Source organism: Schistocerca piceifrons, chromosome 3, assembly GCF_021461385.2.
Source record: "Schistocerca piceifrons isolate TAMUIC-IGC-003096 chromosome 3, iqSchPice1.1, whole genome shotgun sequence".
Classification (NCBI taxonomy): domain Eukaryota; kingdom Metazoa; phylum Arthropoda; class Insecta; order Orthoptera; family Acrididae; genus Schistocerca; species Schistocerca piceifrons.
In genome coordinates this window covers 209,635,850-209,658,114 of record NC_060140.1, presented here as the reverse complement: position 1 = coordinate 209,658,114, position 22,265 = coordinate 209,635,850, and the positions used below count along the sequence as shown (strand labels likewise).

Here is a 22,265-nt window from a genome sequence, read left to right as displayed (position 1 = left end):
CACTGTCGCCCATCCTACGGCCCAACAATCAGGAGTGGCAGTCTGCGGTGCCATTTCTTTTCGTAGTAAAACCACTTTGGTTGCCATTTGCAGCACCCCTACATCAACGACGTTCTATGACACGTTTTGTTGCCCTCCATAGCAATCTGCCCTAGGGTTACTTTTCATCAAAATGATGCCCTTTTGAACACGGCGAGAATTTCTATTGCTTGTCTTCGTGCTTGCCAGACACTACCTTGGCCAGCAAGCTGCCAGATCTCTCTCCAACTGGATTATTAGGGACAGGGCCCTCCAGCCAGTTCGGGACTTTGACGATCTAACACGCCAATTGGACAGAATTTGGCACGATCTCCTCCAGGAGTACATCCAACAACTCTGTCAATCAATGCCATCCGAATAACTGCATGCTTGAGGGCCAGAGGTTGACCAATGCATTACTGATTTGTTCAATTCATGAATCTCTTTCTCTTCAATAAATCATCCAGTTTTTCTGAAACTGTAATCATTTGTTTGTCTGTACATTTACATCACATCTACCCAACCTACCCATTCGGATAATTCCTTCGTGGTGCCTCTCTTTTTCTTTTTACTTTAAGTTTATGTTCTTACATAGGCTGCCTTGCACCCTGCGTAGGAATTGCCTCGCACGTAAGGAGGGAATTCATGAAAACTGTTTAACGAGATCCACTTTGAGTAATTGTGTGGTACTGTGTCTGTTGCAGGCCTGTTCAGCGGTCCGATGCTGCGTCGCTTCGGCTACCGCAAGGTGGCGATAACGGGCGGCCTGCTGTCCTCCTCGGGCGTCATTCTCACCAGCTGGGCCTACAGCTTCACGCATTTCCTCATCACATATAGCATCATCACCTGTAAGTCGTCCCTAAAATGTAGACTTCCACGACCGGAAATGTCATGTCCATTATAATTATCCGGGCTGTTATGCCGTGGTCGGTTGGTGAATTCTTTGTCAAATCCCAGTTATAACGATAACGCAATTTTGACGTTGGTGGCATACCCTACGTGGAGATATTTCGTATTCATCCCGCCCCCCCCCCCTCCCCCTTCTTAAAGTCCTTCCTTGGTCATCTCAACAAATACATCTCCTGTTGGAGCCATTGCCTCTTCAGAATAAACGCTGCCAAAACCTTGATAATAATTACTGGAGGAATCAGGCACAGCATTCGACTTTCTGACTTCTGTCTAACTATTTATTACTGTCCAACAAATTAAAATATTGTAATTACCAGACGTAGTTGGAATGGGGAGCGCGATCTGTAAACTTGAATGCTGTAGATTTTTTAAATTAAATCCTTTATTTAAAAAGTCAATGGATTTGCCGCAGTGGTAACACCAGTTCCCGTCAAATCGCCGAAGTTAAGCGCTGTCGGGCTTGGCTAGCACTTGGATGGGTCACCGTCTGGGTCTACCGCGTGCTGTCCGGTCTGCCGAGTTGGAAAGCGGGATGCACTCAAGCCTTGTGAGGTCAATTGAGGAGCTACTTGATGGCGGCTCCGATCACGAAAATTGACAGCGACCGAGAGAGCTGTGTGCTGACCCCAATGCTTCTCCATATCCGCATACGGTGACGCCTGTGGGCTGAGGTCGTAATGTAAAAAACATCGATTACTAGTTTCAACTATCATCTTCAGATCAGTACACAAACATGAAGTGCAATAAGTAAAACACTTAGTCGACATTTCCTTAAGGATGTTAACACTGAAATGACTAAGGGTCTTACTCGAAGAAGTCCGTTCAAGCGGTTGAAAATAGTAATCACCCTTTTCTAAGTACTGATTTTGACAGATAAAGGTTTTAACAAAAAATCTGCAACGTTTAACTAGTGCATATTAAGATAACCTTTAGTTGCAAATTAGTAAGATACATTACTAACTGGGGAACAGAAAGTCCACAAAAGACTAAAACGTAACTTATAACCAGCCGAACATTGCATTTCATTCCTCTACCCGCCTTCACACGTACGAGGGTACGTCAAATGAAAACCTTAAATTTGTAATAACAAATCGAAATTTCGCGCCGTTATCCTGTAAGTTGATAAGCGTGCTACAAACAGCGTGTAGAATGGCCTGTAGGTGGCAGCATAGTGCAGATGCACACATACCGTTGCAGTATCAGTACAAAGATGGCCGCCCCGCTTGCGACTTGCACCAGCGGAGAACAGCGTTCTGTTATTCGGTTTTTGCGTAGTGTGAAACCTAATGAAATTCATCGCCGAATGAAGGTTCAGTACGGTGATGCATGTTTGTCACAGCAGCAAGTCTACGAATGGAGTAGGAAGTTCACAAATGGTGTGATTTCAGTGGAAGATGCTCCTCGTACAGGTCAGGCACAACGAGTTGTGACTTCACAGAACATTGCAGCAGTTGAAGCCATAGCGAAGGAAAACCGCCGAGTGAGACTGAATGACATTGCAGCATGTTTACAGATTAGTCATGGGTCAGCACACCACATTGTGCTTGATGTGATCCAGTTTCACAAAGTGTCTGCAAGATGGGTGCCACCGCAGCTGACTCCTGAAATGAGTTGATGCTTGTGAAGAACTTCTTCTGCGTTTTGAAGGTGATGGCTTCCTTGTAAGAATCGTTACTGGGGACGAAAGCTAGGTTCACTTCCACCAACCGGAAACGAAGAGAGCGAGCAAGGAATGGCGCCATTCCTCATCACCAAAACCAAACAAGTTTCGAACAGAACCATCAGCAGGGAAGGTTATGCTGACTCTCTTTTGGGACGAAAAAGTCGTCGTTTTGGAGCATTACATGCCTAGAGGGACCACTGTCACGAGTGCATCATACACAGATTTCCTAAAACATCATCTGCGGCCTGCAATCAAATCAAAGCGACATGGATTGCCGTCAGCAGGTGTCCTTCTGCAACATGAAAATGCATGGCCCCACACTGCCCGTACAACAGTTGCAGCAATCACAGACCTGCATTTTGAGTGTCTTCCTCATCCACCATACACACCAGACCTTGCCCCAAGTGATTTCCATATGTTTGGACCACTCAAGAACGCAATGGGAGGAGAGAAGTTTCGTTCTGATGAAGAGGTACGCCACGCGGTGCGTGAGTGGTTGCGCGGACTACCAAAAGAATGTTTTTCTAAAGGAATTTATGCACTTTGTAAGCGCTGGAGGATTTGCATTGTGCGTGGGGGAGATTATGTTCAAAAGTGATACAGCTTTGTACCACTTTTGCAAAATAAATAATATTTAAGAAAATATTTAAGGTTTTCATTTGACTCACCCTCTTACAAACACTTCATTCCAATCTTCCCCTTCTACTCAAACGTAAACTTAATTTATAAACCTCCAAAAGTCGATTTCTTCCACAAATCCTTGAATACGACACACCTTTCCCTTTACAAATCTTTTCTCAACTAACAAAACAGCCCACATCCTCCTCCACGTCGAACACCATACATTCTTGGCACCAAACATCGTATCATTTTTTCCCTGATCTCCAGTCCCGGTGCTTTACAAAGCTTGTATCAGCACATCTGACATATATACATCTGCATACTTCCCATACCATTTTCTAACTATATTTCAGCCGTTACCTCTACCTTGAACTCCGCTCGAAGATCTTGTGGATTGAACGCACACCCCGTCGTCTTCGTCATCTCGCCTCCACGGCTACCCTCACCATTCACAGCTTGGTTCAGGCGCCTCTTATAACCCACTCAACCCCTTCCAAATTCGAAACACTTTCCAAAAGCCTGCCACTTTTCTTGTTTCACGGAACATCTACTCATATCAAACAAACCCTCAAAATTTACCATGTTCATATTCATCATTACTTTCAGCTATTTTTCATAAAAATCACATACATAATTGCCAAAAATCATGAATTCATAAGAACAACAGAGATTTATTTATTTATATTTAATAAATCACCGATAGAATTTGCTTTTTACCTTCTAAACATTGGTTATGAGCAATTTGTACTACGAGGGTCACTCTAAAAGAAATGCACACTATTTTTGTAAAACTACACTTTTCATTCTGCATGTGTGAAAGTTTTACAGTGTGAAGATACATTCTTCCCGCTTGTTTTCAAACTTAGTTCAACCTGTTCCCGTGAGTGGCGTCGTTACAGCATGTCTTCAAGATGGCTGCTACACTTGACGTTGGTCAGAAGCAACGTGCTGTCATAGAATTCCTGTGCTGTGAAAACGAGGTAGTGGGAAACATCCAGTCGGTGTTTGACGACCTCAAGCGAGGCATAAAGCTTTGTGTTGTGCAGTCATCAAGGGAACATGGATGGACCTTCGGCTCTGAAAGTCCATATTGGTGATGTTTCGTTCAACGGTTCGCACGCTAGACTTGCTGATGGCCCAACATTGAAATCTGCAGCAATTTGTGGAAGGGCTGCACTTCTATCACATTGAACGATTCTCTTCAATCGTCATTGGTCCCGTTCTTGTAGGATCTTTTTCCAGCCGCAGGGATGTCGGAGATCTGAGATTCCAGATATTCACGGTACACTCGTGGAATGGTCATAAGGGATAATCCCTACTTCTGAGGTGCTGTGTCCCATCGCTCGTGCGACGACTATAACACCACACTCAAACTCCCTTAAGATGTACAGAGGCAAGGCGGAGAAGAAGATTAGGATGTATGCCCAACTTCCATACATATTAGAAGCGTGTGCCTTGTATTTCCTTTTTTTCCACTCAACTAGGCAGTCGCAGCAGTGTGTTGCCAGGTATATGTAGTCTACCAAAAAACCTTCCGGAGTGACTGAGCGCTTCGTCACGCTTTTAATACCATCGTTTCCACTGCTGTTGCAAGTGGGCTCTGTTACTAACCTGTGAACAATTGCAGACCAGCCACTTGGACACAGAAAATGGCGGTCTATGGAGAACGAGTGTGGCAGCGCGGAACAAATACTACAAACACGCCTCTAAAAGCAGCTTGTCGAGGGAGTCTGGCCGTTCTGAAAGGAACTTTCCCATGCCCAGTAGCAAGTGGCAGCCAGACATAGTGATTCCGATCACTGTGTGTTTATGGGGCATCCTCTTTGGCAGATCAACAAAGTGGCACCAAGAAGGCTTACTGAGATCCACAAGTCCTACCAAGACAAATATATCATAGACAAACTGAAGAGAGTAAACCAAACAGAAACCAGTTCTGTCTGAGTCTTAGAGTAGTCTACAGGGTATTGCTACCAACTCCGAGGGGTTTTAGAGTGGGTCTTGAGGAACAAATCGAGTATAGGAAACCGTGTCCCCGTCATCCAACGACGTTACAGAGCGCCGAAGTTATAGGGAGTGGCGCCTGCCAGGAGCCCATCCCTCCGATAGGAAACGTGACTTTGTGCACTGACGTACCGTAGGCGGAACATCTCGTAATGTTGTTTGTTATTCAGTGGTTGGGACTGATTGCCAGGATCGCCAGTGGAGAAGATCGATCTAGCTGCTGCGTAGAAAGGCCGTGTCTCCTATAATGCAATGTGTGACGATTTTGGACACCGGTTTCCATCTGAACCTTATTTTTCTCGTGATACTCTCTAAAATCTCCACTATTTTTCGGTATACAGAAGAAGGGCGACGTGCCTGTGATAAATGTTCAACGCGCCATTATCTTGAAATGGCATACTGCATGCAAGCTACAGTACTAAACAGCTAAATATGCCAAAATAAACATGGCGTCTGGAGCACTGTTTGGAGCAGATGACTGTTGTAGGTTTAACGTCTTCAATCCGGAAAACGATTTCGATACACGCATTGTACGGCTCTACCAATATGTACCGTACTGTCTGGCAGGAAATTTGAAATTGAGGCGATCTTCAAACTTATTTTATATCCAAACGGTACATTTTCGGACAGGGGTTCCTTATTAAATCTTTAACTACTAAGTCGCCTCTACAAACACTAGAAGACTAGCAGGAATTGCGAAACACCCTGCATATTTTATAAAACCAGAATTCAAAGCATAATATTTTTGGCACTCATTGTAGCGCTGAACGTAACAACTACAATGCTGGAAAAAAATTAGTGCATCTGGAAAGACAACGTCGATTTCGATCCGATGATGTGTGAAAAACACTGCTGCGACTGTCTAGTTGAATGGAAAGAAAGGATAGAGAAGGCACACGTTTCTAATATGTATGGAAGTTGGGCATACATCCTATTCTTCTTCTCCACCCTGCCTCTCTACATCTCCACCTGCAACTACCTTTGTCCATGACTTCCCCCTCCCCCCTCCCTCTGTTCATCTTCTCCCCCCCTCTCTTTCCATCACCTCCTGCCCCCAGTCCATCTCCTCATTTCCTCTCTCTATATCCACTTCCTCTCACCTCTTCGTCCATCTCTTCTCCCCATCCCTCTGACCTTGAGCATTGTTTATTGTTACTGCAAATGCAGATTCCGTAGTAGCAGTAGTAGTAGTAGTAGTAGTAGTATTAGTAGTAATCATAAGCCAATAATCCAGGTCCGTAGCTCGTGGGCTAGTGGCTAGCGTTGCTGCCTCTGGATCACGGGGTCCCGGATTCGGTTCCCGGCCGGGTTGGGGCTTTCCTTCGCCTGGGGACTGAGTGTTTGTGTTGTCCTCATCATCTCGTCATGTGCCGAGACTAGAAATTGAAAGATTTGGACCATGATGTTGAGCACACAACAAACCATCGCCGGCCGCTGTGGCCGAGCGGTCCCAGGCGCTTCAGTCCGTAACCGCGCTGCTGCTATGATCGCAGGTTCGAATCCTGCCTCGGCCATGGGTGTGTGTCATGTCCTTAGGTTAGTTAGGCTTAAGTAGTTCTAAGTCCTAGGGGACTGATGACCTCAGATGTTAAGTCTCAAAGAGCTTAGAGCCATTTGAACCATTTGAACAAACCATCTGTGGGGCGGCGGGTGGAATTTAATTGCTGTTAAAAATTTTGTAGAATGTAGAAACATTTCCCGGCCGATGCACCATTTGTGGGGTGGCTGGTAGGAATAATGTTTTTATATAAAATGTTTGAATGTAGAAACACTTCATTTCCCGGCCGATTAACCATATGTGGGGCGGCACGTGGAATTTACTATTGTTGTATATATATTTAGAGAATGTAAAACCAGTTCCTATTATTTAGAATGTTATTTATGCTGTCTTTCGCCGTTCTCAACACTGGCTCTCTAACTACAATATTGGCAACCAGAAAGTGATTAGCAAAACGTGAAGCCTGTAATTAGAATTCCTAGTGCCCACTTCATCTGAGAATACACTTATAGTTACAGCTTATAGCTCTGATGAATTAGGAGATTGTCTGGGATTTATAATCAAAAACGGTCGTGAAAAACGTTCTGTATTCTGAAAGTCACAGATGAAAACAAAAGAATCCACACAATCTAACTAACAGAGCAGTTTAGAGTCTAATGCGCTGATGCAACTATAAATGTCCAAATTAAATGTTTAAATGAATGCTCGCCATAATTTGATGATTAGGTTCATCAAACGCCACGCTAAATAATGGTAGAATGTTTGTCCCGCGGCGGCACGTGAAAATACGACAATACACAAACTGAAGATCGATAATTAAAGTCATCCCAGAATTAACACTTCACTCGAAAATGATTTCATGGTTACGCGTATCTCGAGCAACTTAATACGGCATCCGAGGCTGTTTGTAGCAATGATACCGACGCGACGCGACTCCCGACACAGATGGCGTGCTATTCAGCGTCTGGAGAGAACTGGGGCCTTGCTTCCTCACGCAGCGTTCTTATATATAAAGCCGCGGTGCGGACGCGGCTAAGGGAACGCCTGATCAAATCGGCTCTCCCGACTAGCCTCTGGGCTAGTAATGCACCACATTAAGTTACCGAATAAATCATAGCTTCTTTTGCTGATGGCCGATGAAGCTCTTAATTTAAATGTGCATTCAGCACACAGGTAAATAATCATAATAAAAGTTTGACGTGGCTAAGTTAATTATTTTGGGCGAGAGAATTAATTTATTTACATTACACGCAGTAGACGAGCTCTGAACCTGCCCTTTGGAGATATGCTATCGCTATAGTTTTATAGTTATTCAAATGAAACTTCTCACATCTTTTTGATTATAGCGGATCTCCATTCTACTAAAATATAAACATCCTAGCCCTATTTATTAGCCTACTTAATCTATTTTGCTTCCTTAATTTTTAAGACAAAAACCAGAAAATCATGAATTTCAACTAAAATCTTAATTTGTGAGATCCAAAGTACTGTTTCTATTAAATTATTATTGAAAAGGAATCTAAGTATAAATTTTTAAATCTCTAGCTCTTTTCTGTTGCGCCACTGATTTTTACAGAAAAAGTCCAAATTTCGAAAATGGTTAAAGTTATTGAACAGATATTCAACATATATTAATTTAGTATTACTCCTGACATTCTAGAAACGTTTTAGGTTATTTACTTGATTTTTAAAGTATTGCGCAACATTTATGACGTCAGAGCTAGTTACAGCGGACTGGCTGGCACACAATGGAAAGACCGATGTGAATTTACTATGGCGTGAGTAGGCTGCTTCCCTACACATCGTTTTCAATAATCAAGAAATACAACTTTCCTGGTTTTTGTGAAAACCGTTTGCGAGGAAGAAAACAAAACAGCACTTTCTTGCGTAAACAATTTATGTTTAAAACACGTGCACGTAACAAGAAAGAATTTATATGCGAGATACAGTTTGTCATATTGTTTGAATGCCCTGGTATGGTAGCTAAAATTGGCTGCGACAACGGAAACAAAACCGCGCACCTTTACACCAGAAATTTTACTTTTTCGCAATCGGTTTTAACAGAAAACTTGTGTATTGTTGTTTGTATTGAAACAATATATCCTATTCCAAACGTGTATTAGAGTAACCTGTAAAAAGTCTTAAGTAAATCGGTCTAGATCGAGCGTGCTGGCGAAGTGATTAGCATTCGGGAGGACGACGGTTCAAAGCCGCGTTCAGCCATCCTGATTTAGGTATTCCGTGATTTCCCTAAATCGCTCAAGGCAAATTCCGGGATGATTCCCTTGAAAGGGCACGGCTAATTCCTTTCCCATCTTTCCCTAATCCGACGAGACCGATGATCTTGCTGTATGCCACGCGGGTTACCCGCGCTGTCTCATGCGCCTTCCCACGGTTCGCGCGGCTTCCTCCGTCGGAGATTCGAGTCCTCCCTCGGGCATGGGTGTGTGTGTTGTCCTTAGCGTAATTTACTTTAAATTATATTAAGGAATGTGTAACCCGGGGGACCGATGACCTTAGCTGTTTGGTCCCACAAGAAATTAGCCCAATTTTCCAAAATTTCAAAATCTTGCTCACTGGTCCCCTCCCCCAAATCCACCAACCAACCAGATCGGTCAAGAATTTTTCTATATTTTTGGTAACAACATTTCTCCTTTACACATCACAAGTTTATTTATATGTTATATATACACTACTGGCCATTATAATTGCTACACAACGAAGACGACGTGCTACAGACGCGAAATTTAACCGACAGGAAGAAGATTCTGTGATATGCAAATGATTAGCTACAAGGTTGGTGCCGGTGGCGACACCTACAACGTGCTCACATGAGAAAAGTTTCCAACCGATTTTTCATACACAAACGGAAGTTGACCGACGTTGCCTGGTGAAACGTTGTTGTGATGCCTCATGTAAGGAAGAGAAATGCATACCATCACGTTTCCGACTTTGAAAAAGGCCGGATTGTAGTCTGTCGCGATTGCGGTTTATCGTATCGCGACATTGCCGCTCGCGTTGGTCGAGATCCAATGACTGTTATCAGAATATGGAATAGGTGGGTTCAGGAGGGTAATACGGAACACTGTATTGGATCCCAACGGCCTCGTATCACTAGCAGTCGAGATGACAGGCATCTAATCCGCATAGCTGTAACGAATCTTGCACCCACGTCTCGACCCTGAGTCAACAGATGGGGACGTTTGCAAGACAACAACCATCTGCACGAACAGTTCGACGACGTTTGCAGCAACATGGACTATCAGCACGGAGGCCGTGGCTGCGGTTACCCTTGACGCTGCATCACAGACAGGAGCGCCTGCAATGGTGTACTGAACGACGAACCTGGGTGGACGAACGGTAAAACGTCATTTTTTCCGATGAATCCAGGTTCTGTTTACAGCATCATGATGGTCGCATCCGTGTTTGGCGACATCGCGGTGAACTGAGATTGGAAGCGTGTATTCGTCATCGCCATACTGGCGTATCACCCGGCGTGATGGTACGGGATGCTACTGGTTTCACGTCTCGGTCACCTCTTGTTCGCATTGCCGGCACTTTGAACAGTGCACGTTACATTTCAGATGTGTTGCGACCCGTGGCTCTTCCCTTCATTCGATCCCTGCGAAACCCTACATTTCAGCAGGATAATGCACGACCGCATGTTGCAGGTCCTGCACAGGCTTTCTGGATACAGAAAATGATAGACTGCTGCACTGGCCGTCACATTCTCCAGATCTCTCACCAACTGAAAACGTCTGGTCAATGGTGGCCAAGCAACTGGCTCGTCACAATACGCCAGTCACTACTCTTGATGAACTGTGGTATCGTGTTGAAGTTGCATGCGCAGCTGTACCTGTACACACCATCCAAGCTCTGTTTGATTCAATGCCCAGGCGTATCAAGGCCGTTATTACGGCCAGAGGTGGTTGTTCTGGGTACTGATTTCTCAGGATCTATGCACACAAATTGCGTGAAAATGTAATCAGTTCTAGTATAAGATATTTGTCCAATGAATACCCGTTTATCATCTACATTTTTTGTTGGTGTAGCAATTTTAATGGCCAGTAGTGTATTAAAAATTAGGAACATAAAAGATGTGCATGTTCGCATGCAACGTTGTGTCAAAATTTCGAAGCAACCAGTGAAGAACTTCAGCGGAAACCTAGTCTTGCGCTGAGTGCCTGTCCGTTCACTCTTGGTCCTGTTGGTCACACTGGCGCGGTGCTGTCCCGCAGCGGTGGGGAACCAGATGCTGACGGCGGCGCTCAGCCTGGCGTTCAACTCGTACTTCAAGGAGCTGCGCAGCCGCGCGGCCGGAGTGTCCATCTCGCTGATGGGTCTGGGCCCGGTGGTGATGCCGCAGCTGGTGACGCTGCTGCTGCGCAACTACAGCACCTCGGGCGCCGCCCTCATCATCGGAGGCCTCTCGCTGCACAGCGTGGTCGCTGCGCTGCTGCTGCAGCCCGTGCGTTGGCACATGAAGCCCGCGCCGCCGGATCCGCAAGGTTGGTACCACCCACTGCCTCACCGTAGCCCCGAGCAAATCTATTTCCGCAGCTCGCGGTCGTGCGGTAGCGTTCTCGCATATCACGCCCGGGTTCCCGGGTTCGATTCCCGGCGGGGCCAGGGATTTTCTCTGCCTCGTGATGACTGGGTGTTGTGTGATGTCCTTAGGTTAGTTAGGTTTAAGTAGTTCTAAGTTCTAGGGGACTGATGAGCATAGATGTTAAGTCCCATAGTGCTCAGAGCCATTTGAACCGATGAGTCGAAACATTATGAACACCACTTGAAGAGCGTGTTGGTCCACTATGCAGACACAATACAACATCGATCCTTGACACGATTCCAGGTTAATCTGCAATTCACACTTAAGTGCCTGGCAGAGGGTTCTTCGAACCATTTTCATGCCACTTCTCTACCATTCCACTCTCGAATGGCGCTTGGGAAAAAGGAACACTTAAATCTTTCTGTTCGAGCTCTGATTTCTCTTATTTTATTATGATTATCGTTTCTCCCTATGTAGGTGCGTGTCAACAAAATATTTTCGCATTCGGAAGAGAAAATTTCGTAAATGAATCTCGCCGCAAAGCGCCTTTGTCTCAGTGACTGCCACCCCAACCCGCGTATCATATCAGTGACACTCTCACACCTGTTGCGCGATAACACGAAACGAGCTGCCCTTCTTTGCACTTTTTCGATGTCCTCTGTCAACCCTAACTGGTAAGGATATCATACCGCACAACAATATTCCAACAGAGGACGGACAGGTGGTGTAATGTAGCCTGTCTCTTTAGTGGGTTCCTCGCATCTTCTAAGTGTTTTGCCAACAAAGCGCAGTCTTCTTTCGCCTTCCCCACAATATTATCTATGTGCTCTTTCCAATTTAAGTTGCTCGTAATTGTAATTCCTAAATATTTAGTCGAATTGACAGCCCTTAGATTTGTGCAATTTATCGTATACCCAAAATTCATCGTATTTCTTTTAGTACCCATGTGGATGACCTCGCACTTTTCTTTGTTTAGAGCCAATTGCCACTTTTCACACCATACAGAAATTCTCTCTAGATCATTTTGTAATTGGAACTGATCGTCTGATGATTTTACTAGACGGTAAATTACACCGTCATCTGCAAATAATCTAAGGGAGCTGCTCAGATTATCACCTAGATCATTTATGTAAATCAGGAACAGCAGAGGGCCTATGGCACTACCTTGCGGAACGCCAGACATCACTTCTGTTCTACTCGATGATTTACCGTCTCTCACTACGAACTGTGACCCCTCTGAGAGGAAGTCACGATCCAGTCACGCAACTGAGACGATACTCCATATGCACGCAATTTGATTAACAGTCGCTTGTGAGGAACTGTATAAAAAGCCTTCTGGAAATCTAAGAATATGGAATCGATCTGAGATCCCTTGACGACAGCACTCATTACTTCATGGGAATAAAGAGCTAGCTGTGTTGCACAAGAACGATATTTTCTGAATCCGTGTTGGTTATGTATCAATAAGTCATTTTCTTCAAGGTGATTCATAATGTTCGAGTACAGTATATGCTCCAAAATCCTATTGAAAATTGAGGTCAGTGATATGGGTCTGTAATTCAATGGGTTACTCCTGTTTCCCTTCTTGAATATTGGTGTGACCAGTCGATACGTACAGACCTTTCGTCAAGTGAGCACTTGTATATGATATCTAAGAAAGGCGCTATTGTATCTGCATACTCTGAAAGGAACCTGGTTGGTATACCATCTGAACAGGAAGACTTGCCTTTCTTAAGTGATTTGAGTTGTTTCGCAACACGTAAGATATCTACTTTTATGTCACTCATGCTAACAGCTGTTCTGGTTTCGAATTCTGGAATATTTACTTCGACTTATTTCGTGAAGGAATGTCTCTACACAGGTCAAGCAGTTCCCACAAATTACGGGCACGCAGCTGGCGCCAGATATGCGTCCCAGTGGGTACAGATCAGGCACATTTGCTGGTCGAGACATCAATGTGAGTTCACTACAGTCACTTTGCAACAAGGGCACTTATCCTGCTGAAAGATGACATCGCCAAAGGGGGAGTCTCCAAGCATGAAACGATGTAGGTGGGCCGCAATAATGTTCACGCAGTTCAGTGATGTCACGAAGCCTCCGATTACCACCACAGACGCCACGGAAGCCCAACTAGATGTACCTCATATCATAATTCTGCTCTCACCGGCCTGTATCTGTGGAGCGGTGCATGTTTCGTGCAGCCGTTCGACTGGATGACCTTGTGTAAGAACTCAAGCATCGAGCTGAAATGCGATTCCTTCGACAGGCGACACGTTTCTATTGATGCACTGTGAAAACTCATTCATGCTGTGCCCACTGCAGTCACAATTGACGATGTATCCTTGCTTACACCATTTTCAAAAATCTTCGAGAAAGTAATGTACTCAAGAGTGGTTAGCCATCTCAACAGTAATTGGATACTTAGTAAATCACAGTTCGAATTTCAAAAATGCTGTTCCACTGAGACCACAATATACAATTTCACTGTCCACACAATAAAGTCTTTGAATAGTAAAATGTCACCAATAGGAATTTTCTGTGTCTTGTCCAAAGAATTTGATTGCGTGAACCACGACATTATGTTACAGAAATTACAATTCTATGGTATAAATGGAATAGCATATGAGTGGTTTAAGTCATAACAGAACAGGAAGCAAAAAGTTTCCTTATATGGATTATATGAAGTGATTTAAATAAGTTTGCCACTTCATCTAACTGGCATGAAATTACATTAGGTGTTCCACAGGGATCTATCATAGGTCCTCTTCTGTTCTTGATATATCTGAAACAGGAAGCTGAACTGACATTGTTTGCTGATGATACAAGCATCATTATTAATCCAGTAAAAGAAACTCCAATTGAAAATTATGCAAATAAGGTCTTTGAAAAAGTCAATAATTAGTTTTCCGCAAATGTTCTTGCTCTAAACTTTGAAAAAAACACAGTACACACAATTTTCTGCTGCAAAAAGTACAGTTCCTTCAATAAATATAACACATCAACAGAAGTCAGTAGACAGGGTAGAGCATACTAAGTTTTTGGGTGTACATATTGATGAGAATCTTAATTTGAAAATTCATATTTTGGATCTTCTAAAGCGACTAGGTTCAGAAACATTTGCACTCAGAATAATTGCCAATTTTGAGACTATAGAAATTAGTAAGCTAGCATACTTTGCATACTATTAGTCTCTGATGTCATACAGAATAATATTGTGGAGTAACTGAACATTGAGACAAAAAGTATTAAAAGAAATTGGTTAGAATAATGTGTGGGGTTCATAGTCGTACATCTTGTAGGCATCTTTTTAAAAGATTGGGTATTCTTACAACAGCCTCACAGCACATTTACTCACTAATGAAATGTGTTCTCAACAACATGGACCATTTTAAATACAACAGTGACATTCATGATTATAATACCAGAAAAAAGAAAGACACTATCCTTTACTCGACCTGTCTTAGGCACAGAAAGGGGTAAAACACGCTGCTATAAAAATTCTCGACAAATTACCAGATGAAATAAAATGCCTAACAAACGGCAGTAATAGCTTCAAAAATAAATTGAAATCATATCTTCTTGACAACTCCATCTATACTGTAGATGAATTCTTGAATAGGAATGTATAAATCTAAAAAATCAAATAGGGGTCATGCAGAAGTAGGTTTAATAATGAATAGGAAAATAGGAATGCGGGTAAGCTACTACAAACAGCATAGTGATTGCATTATTGTGGCCAAGATAGATACGAAGCCCACACCTACTACAGTAGTACAAGTTTATATGCCAACTAGCTCTGCAGATGACGGTCCGCAGCTCGTGGTCGTGCGGTAACGTTCTCGCTTCCCGCGCCCGGGTTCCCGGGTTCGATTCCCGGCGGGATCAGGGATTTTCTCTGCCTCGTGATGACTGGGTGTTGTGTGCTGTCCTTAGGTTAGTTAGGTTTAAGTAGTTCTAAGTTCTAGGGGACTGATGACCATAGATGTTAAGTCCCATAGTGCTCAGAGCCATTTGAACCATCTGCAGATAACGAAGAAATTGAAGAAATGTATGATGAAATAAAAGAGATTATTCAGCTAGTGAAGGGTGATGAAAATTTAATAGTCATGGGTGACTGGAATTCGGCAGTAGGAAAAGGGAGAGAAGGAAACGTAGTAGGTGAATATGGATTGGGGCTAAGGAATGAAAGAGGAAACTGCCTGGTAGAATTTTGCACAGAGCACAACTTAATCATAGCTAACACTTGGTTTAAGAATCATGAAAGAAGGTTGTATACATGGAAGAACCCTGGAGATATTAAAAGGTATCAGATAGATTATATAATGGTAAGCAGAGATTTAGGAACCAGGTTTTTAATTGTAAGACATTTCCAGGGGCAGATGTGGACTCTGACCACAATCCATTGGTTATGATCGGTAGATAAAAACTGAAAGACCTGCAAAAATGTGGGAATTTAAGGAGATGGGACCTGGATAAACTAAAAGAACCAGAGGTTGTACAGAGTTTCAGGGAGAGCATAAATGAACAATTGACAGGAATGGGGGAAAGAAATACAGTAGAAGAAGAATGGGTAGCTCTGAGGGATGAAGTAGTGAAGGCAGCAGAGGATCAAATAGGTAAAAAGTCGAGGGCTAGTAGAAATCCTTGGGTAACAGAAGAAATATTGAATTTAATTGATGAAAGGAGAAAATATAAAAATGCAGTAAATGAAGCAGGCAAAAAGGAATACAAACGTCTCAAAAATGAGATCGACAGGAAGTGCAAAATGGCTAAGCAGGGATGGCTAGAGGACAAATGTAAGGATGTAGAGGCTTATCTCACTAGGGGTAAGATAGATACTGCCTACAGGAAAATTAAAGAGACCTTTGGAGATAAGAGAACCACTTGCATGAACATCAAGAGCTCAGACGGAAACCCAGTTCTAAGCAAAGAAGGGAAAGCAGAAAGGTGGAAGGAGTATATAGAGGGTCTATACAAGGGCGATGTACTTGAGGACAATATTATGGAAATGGAAGAGGATGTAGATGAAGATGAAATGGAAGATACCATACTGAGTGAAGAGTTTGACAGAACACTGAAAGACCTGAGTCGAAACAAGGCCCCCGGAGTAGACAACATTCCATTGGAACTACTGACGGCCTCGGGAGAGCCATTCCTGACAAAACTCTACCATCTGGTGAGCAAGATGTATGAAACAGGCGAAATACCCTCAGACTTCAAGAAGAATATAATAATTCCAATCCCAAAGAAAGCATGTGTTGACAGATGTGAAAATTACCGAACAATGAGTTTAATAAGCCACAGCTGCAAAATACTAACACGAATTCTCTACAGACGAATGGAAAAACTAGTAGAAGCCGACCTCGGGGAAGATCAGTTTGGATTCCGTAGAAATACTGTAACACGTGAGGCAATACTGACCTTCCGACTTATCTTAGAAGAAAGATTAAGGAAAGGCAAACCTACGTTTCCAGCATTTGTAGACTTATAGAAAGCTTTTGGCAATGTTGACTGGAATACTCTCTTTCAAATTCTAAAGGTGCCAGGGGTAAAATGCAGGGAGCGAAAGGCTATTTACAATTTGTACAGAAACCAGATGGCAGTTATAAGAGTCGAGGGACATGAAAGGGAAGCAGTGGTTGGGAAAGGAGTAAGACAGGGTTGCAGCCTCTCCCCGATGTTATTCAATCTGTATACTGAGCAAGCAGTAAAGGAAACAAAAGAAAAATTCGGAGTAGGTATTAAAATCCATGGAGAAGAAATAAAAACTTTGAGGTTCACCGATGACATTGTAATTCTGTCAGGGACAGCAAAGGACTTGGAAGAGCAGTTGAATGGAATGGACAGTGTCTTGAAAGGAGGATATAAGATGAACATCAACAAAAGCAAAACGAGTATAATGGAATGTAGTCGAATTAAGTCGGGTGATGCTGCGGGAATTAAATTAGGAAATGAGACACTTAAAGTAGTAAAAGAGTTTTGCTATTTGGGGAGCAAAATAACTGATTATGGTCGAAGTAGAGAGGATATAAAATGTAGACTGGCAATGGCAAGGAAAGCGTTTCTGGAGAAGAGAAATTTGTTTACATCGAGTATAGATTTAAGTGTCAGGATGTCATTTCTGGAAGTATTTGTATGGAGTGTAGCCATGTATGGAAGTGAAACATGGACGATAAATAGTTTGGACAAGAAGAGAATAGAAGCTTTTGAAATGTGGTGCTACAGAAGAATGCTGAAGATTGGATGGGTAGATCACATAACTAATGAGGAAGTATTGAATAGGATTGGGGAGAAGAGAAGTTTGTGGCACAACTTGACCAGAAGAAGGGATCGGTTGGTAGGACATGTTCTGAGGCATCAAGGGATCACCAATTTAGTATTGGAGGGCAGCGTGGAGGGTAAAAATCGTAGAGGGAGACCAAGAGATGAATACACTAAGCAGATTCAGAAGGATGTAGGTTGCAGTACGTACTGGGAGATGAAGAAGCTTGCACAGGATAGAGTAGCGAGCAGCTACATCGATGTGTTGCTTGGACTACAAGCATCTTATAGACCAAGGTCAAAGATATTGTGCCTACGCAAGCCTGCAGGGTTGCCACATCTTGCAAAGAAAATAAGTCTCATTACTTTATTGTTGCACCTCATATGATGCACGCTGGAGGGTACCTCATACCGCTGCTGTTCATTCCCTTTCGTAAACTGCCAAGAAGAACACTGCAAGTGCCATAACCTGATTTTCCAAAAACTTCACTCACTGGAAGAGAATTAAAATTAAGGGAAAAAGTGTCTCGGAGGTCGACGTTTTTCACACAATGTAGATGTCTTTTATCGAGCTTGCAGTTCATTTGAAGCGTTGGCACATTTGCCAGCGTGGTGGCTTAGCACTTCTGCGCTACGTGTTCGAAACCAGGTTATTTTTTCCATTTGATTTCTTTCGTTCATCTTTACCTACCCATGTTCGTAGAATTTTACTGTGATGTCACCGATAGACACCACGCTAGAGGTTGCGGTAATCCATAGCGGTCCAGCACTTGCAACCTCTGTGGACTCGCTGGCGCTTGCAGCGCCGCCGTATGACACGGACGGAGACTTGCAGATCGGAGCGACCGAGTGAGCTACAGGTCGTGAGCGACGTCAGATTAGAATAGCCTTCTGCTCGCTAGGTTCGCAGCCTCTAGTTTCCGCGTGTATTATCGCATGTAATACCACAATTGTGTTATTTTGCTTGTTTTATAATCCAGTTAATGTTTGTTAATGAGTCATTTGTATTCAAGAAAGATGTTATTAGTCATGTTCCTGGAGTGCAGTAGCAGGACTAAGTTAAGTAAAAGTTATTTACTAAAGTATTCCAATACTAATTATTATAGAATGTTCCAGATTCCTGCAAACACCCCACTCGTGCTAGCCTCTATCATCCCACTATAAATCCCAGGGGTACCGATCGAGAAGCATCCTGCATTTGAGTGAGGTCATGACATGCTGGCAGCCGCCTTCGCATCAGTTACTGCAAGAATGTTTGCTATTAAATTAGGGAATACAGTGGCATTATATTAATTGTAAAATTACAGCTGGGTTTTCACAATACGTGAAATACATTTATTATATATGTCTATATGCTGCATTGTTCTCTATTCGCTTTGAGAACTAATTCTGCAGTGATGTATTTTCCTTATTGATTCCTTCATGAGTACTAAACCAGATCGGCAAGTCAGAATCGACTGATTACAAGACCATTTTTGCAGCCTGCAGGCATCTTGCTGGTGAATCGAAACTCACTCCATGGGAACAAGTACGCAGCACCATCAATATTATTGACAGGCCACACAACAAGAAGTTGACTGAAACCAATTTCAAATTTTTCTAATTAACTTATTGTTTTACTCATTCGTGTAGTAATCTTCTGCGGATATGGGTACAGAGATGAAAAAAATAAAAATAAAAGCAATAATCAGGTTTCAAATGATGATGATGTCCCATACTCCTTGACAGAGCGTAGGGGACGATGCAGGAGACCAGCACCGCCGTACTAGGCAAGGTCCTAGTGGAGGTGGCTTGCCATTGCCTTCCTCCATCCGTAATGGAGATGAATGATGATGATGATGAAGACGACACAACAACACCCAGTCCTCTCGAGGCAGGTGAAAATCCCTGACCCCGCCGTGAATCGAAAATCCGGGACCACGTGCTCGGGAAGCGAGAACGCTGCCGCGAGACCACGAGCTGCGGACAGGTTTCAAATGCAGGATGTAAAAGTATGAAGCCACGAGGCTAGCCACTGCGCTAACGCTTCGACTAGTTACGAACTAAAAGCCGTATAAAGTACCCCAAAAACTTTGACTATCGTTTTCTCAGAAACGGTCGATTATCTACGGATAACCCGAGACACGAGTTCGCTTGTTTTGACTCATCTTCCACTGAACGAAGTTTCTGGGAAATCGAGGGTCCGCGGGAAACTGCTGTTCATCTCTCAACTTTTTTTTCTTTTTAGTCATTTCTTTTCTCATGACTCCATTACTCTCCTGTGCCAACGGCTTCATCTCAGGTGGAGAGGTCTCTAGTGGTCAGATCGACCTTTTGAAACCGTCTATACGATGATGTAGGTTAAGGTCCAAGATATCACACCTACAGCCAATCACCCTGGTGAGCCGTCGTTTGCGAGTAATTATCTAAAAAAAAAAAGAATTCATAATATCGCGTGATGCTCTATAGCTTTAAAAATAGATAAGTGACTCACCTTAGTTGTGTATGGTAATGGTTAAGCTAGTCTTCAGATGGGAAAGGTTATAAGCTCGAATATCACCAGGTGCTTCGACATTCTTTTAATTTTCAAACCTCCATCGAATGACGTGGATCATTATTTTTGTTCAATGAATTGGTTTAAATGTAATTCTTCTTATTTTTATTCATATGTCACATCATTTTAACCAGCATATTAACTTTTTCGTTTGCTCTCATTCTAGTTTTTCTCAGTCTTTTTCCACTTATTACCTTTAAAACAATGATTAAAATGATGTGGCAAATGAATAAAAATTAAAAAATTATATTTCAACCAATTCATTGAACAAAAAGAATGATTAAAGTAAATTTGATAAAGATTTGAGAAAAAAGTGAATGCACCTGGTGAGATTCGAATCTACAACTATTTCGAATGTGAGGACTGTACCTTAACCATTACACTACGCGTACAGACTGTGTCAAAATTTTCGCCAATTACTCCTAAACAAGGGCCCACGAAATTGATTAGCTGCAGGGTGTGATACCTGAGACCTTAAACTATGTAACGATATACACGGGCTCAAAAAGTCTCTCCCACCGCTTAGGACCTGTCATCAGATTAGCACTTGCAACATCAGTCCTCAGTTATTAGTTGTATGTATTCCAGCCTCTGTCTTCCTCTACAACTTTTCCCCTCTGGTACCAAGGAAGTTATTCCCTGATATCTTAACATAAGCCCTATCACTTTGTCACTTCTTTGTCAGTGATTTCTGTATATTCCTTTCCTCGCAGATTCTACGGAGAACCTCCTCATTCCCTCTCTTACCAGTCCACCTAATTTTCCACGTCCTTCTGGAGCACCACATCTCAAATCCATCGATTCTCTTCTGTCCCAGTTTTCCCACAGACCATGATTCACTATCATCCTATGTTTTGCACCAAACACATGATTCTCACCAATTTATTCCTCAAAGTAAGGCCTGCGTTCGTTAGCAAATATCAGAGTTCTCTTTACCAGGAATGCCATTTTTGTCTCTACTAATCTACTTTCTATATCCTCCTTACTTCTTCCGCCATGGATAATGGCAAAAGTGCTAGATATCGCTGCATCAAAATTTCTAAATCATTGCGGGGGAGTCACAACCAAACAACTATCAAGCTGGTGTGTACAATCTATGAGACTGCCGGCATAGTATCACACCCTGGATAGTCAACGACACAATACCGAAGATAGCATGAGCTGATCAGTGCGAGAACTATCACATAAACAGCTTAACACCTCGTGGATCCAACTTGCTGACAAGAATAATACACAGAAGAATTGAAAAGAAAATTGAGGATCTCTTAAATGACGATCAGTTTGGTTTTTGAAAAGGAAAAGGCACCAGAGACAGTCGTGACGTTCCGATTGATAATGGAACCAAGACTGAACAAAAATCAAGACACAGCCATAAGATTTTTCGAACTGCAAAAAGCGTTCGACAATGTGAAATCGTGCAAGATGTTCGAAATTCTTAGAAAAATTGTAGTAAGCTATAGGGAAAGCCACGTAATATACAGTATGTACAAAAACGAATAGACAACGATAAGAATGGAAGACAAAGAACGAAGTACTTGGATTATAAAGTGTGTCACATAGGGATGCAGTCTATCGCCCCTACTGTTTAATCTACATATCGAAGAAGCAATGACGGACATAAAAGAAAGGTTCAAGAGTGGGATTAAAATTCAGGGTGAAAGGATGTGAATGACAAGATTCATTGATGACATTGGTGTCCTCAGTAATGTTTACAGTAATAATTACAGGATCTGCGAATGGAACGAACAGTCTAACGAGTACAGAATAGGGATTAAGGGCAAATCGAAGAAAGACGAAAATTATGAGGAGTGGCCGAAATCAGCTTAGGCCTAATCATAAATTTAATATCAGAATTAGTGACCACGAAGCAGACAAAGTGAAGGAAATTTTGCTACCTTCGAAGCAAAATTCCTCCATACGAGTCCTAATTTCTCTTATCTTCTCTTCCCGTCCCTTACGCGAAATGTACATTGGCGGCAGTAAAAACGTTTCGCATTCAGCCGCAAACTCCCGAAATATTTTCGACAATTTTTCGCGAAAAGAATGTCGTCTTCCCTCCAAAGATTCACATTAGTGCTCAAATGGAATTTCCGTAATACTCGTGTGTTGATCGAACCTTCTTTCTTCAGCCAGTGTTATTCCACCGTTGGAGTAGGCCTAATCCGCAAGTCTCTATTATTCCACTGCTGGGTATAGGCCTGATCTATAGTCT

At 42.8% G+C, this 22,265-nt stretch overlaps 1 protein-coding gene across 3 annotated transcripts in view; it reads left to right on the top strand.

Annotated features, from left to right (window-relative positions):
* LOC124789309 overlaps positions 1 to 22,265 on the top strand; it is a 271,600-nt gene that overhangs the window by 184,116 nt on the left and 65,219 nt on the right. For all 3 annotated transcript variants that reach the window (XM_047256623.1, XM_047256621.1, XM_047256622.1), the window contains exons 5-6: positions 723 to 866; positions 10,949 to 11,218. In XM_047256623.1, coding sequence (XP_047112579.1) covers positions 723 to 866; positions 10,949 to 11,218 — 414 coding nt within the window. The remainder of the gene's footprint in view (positions 1 to 722; positions 867 to 10,948; positions 11,219 to 22,265) is intronic.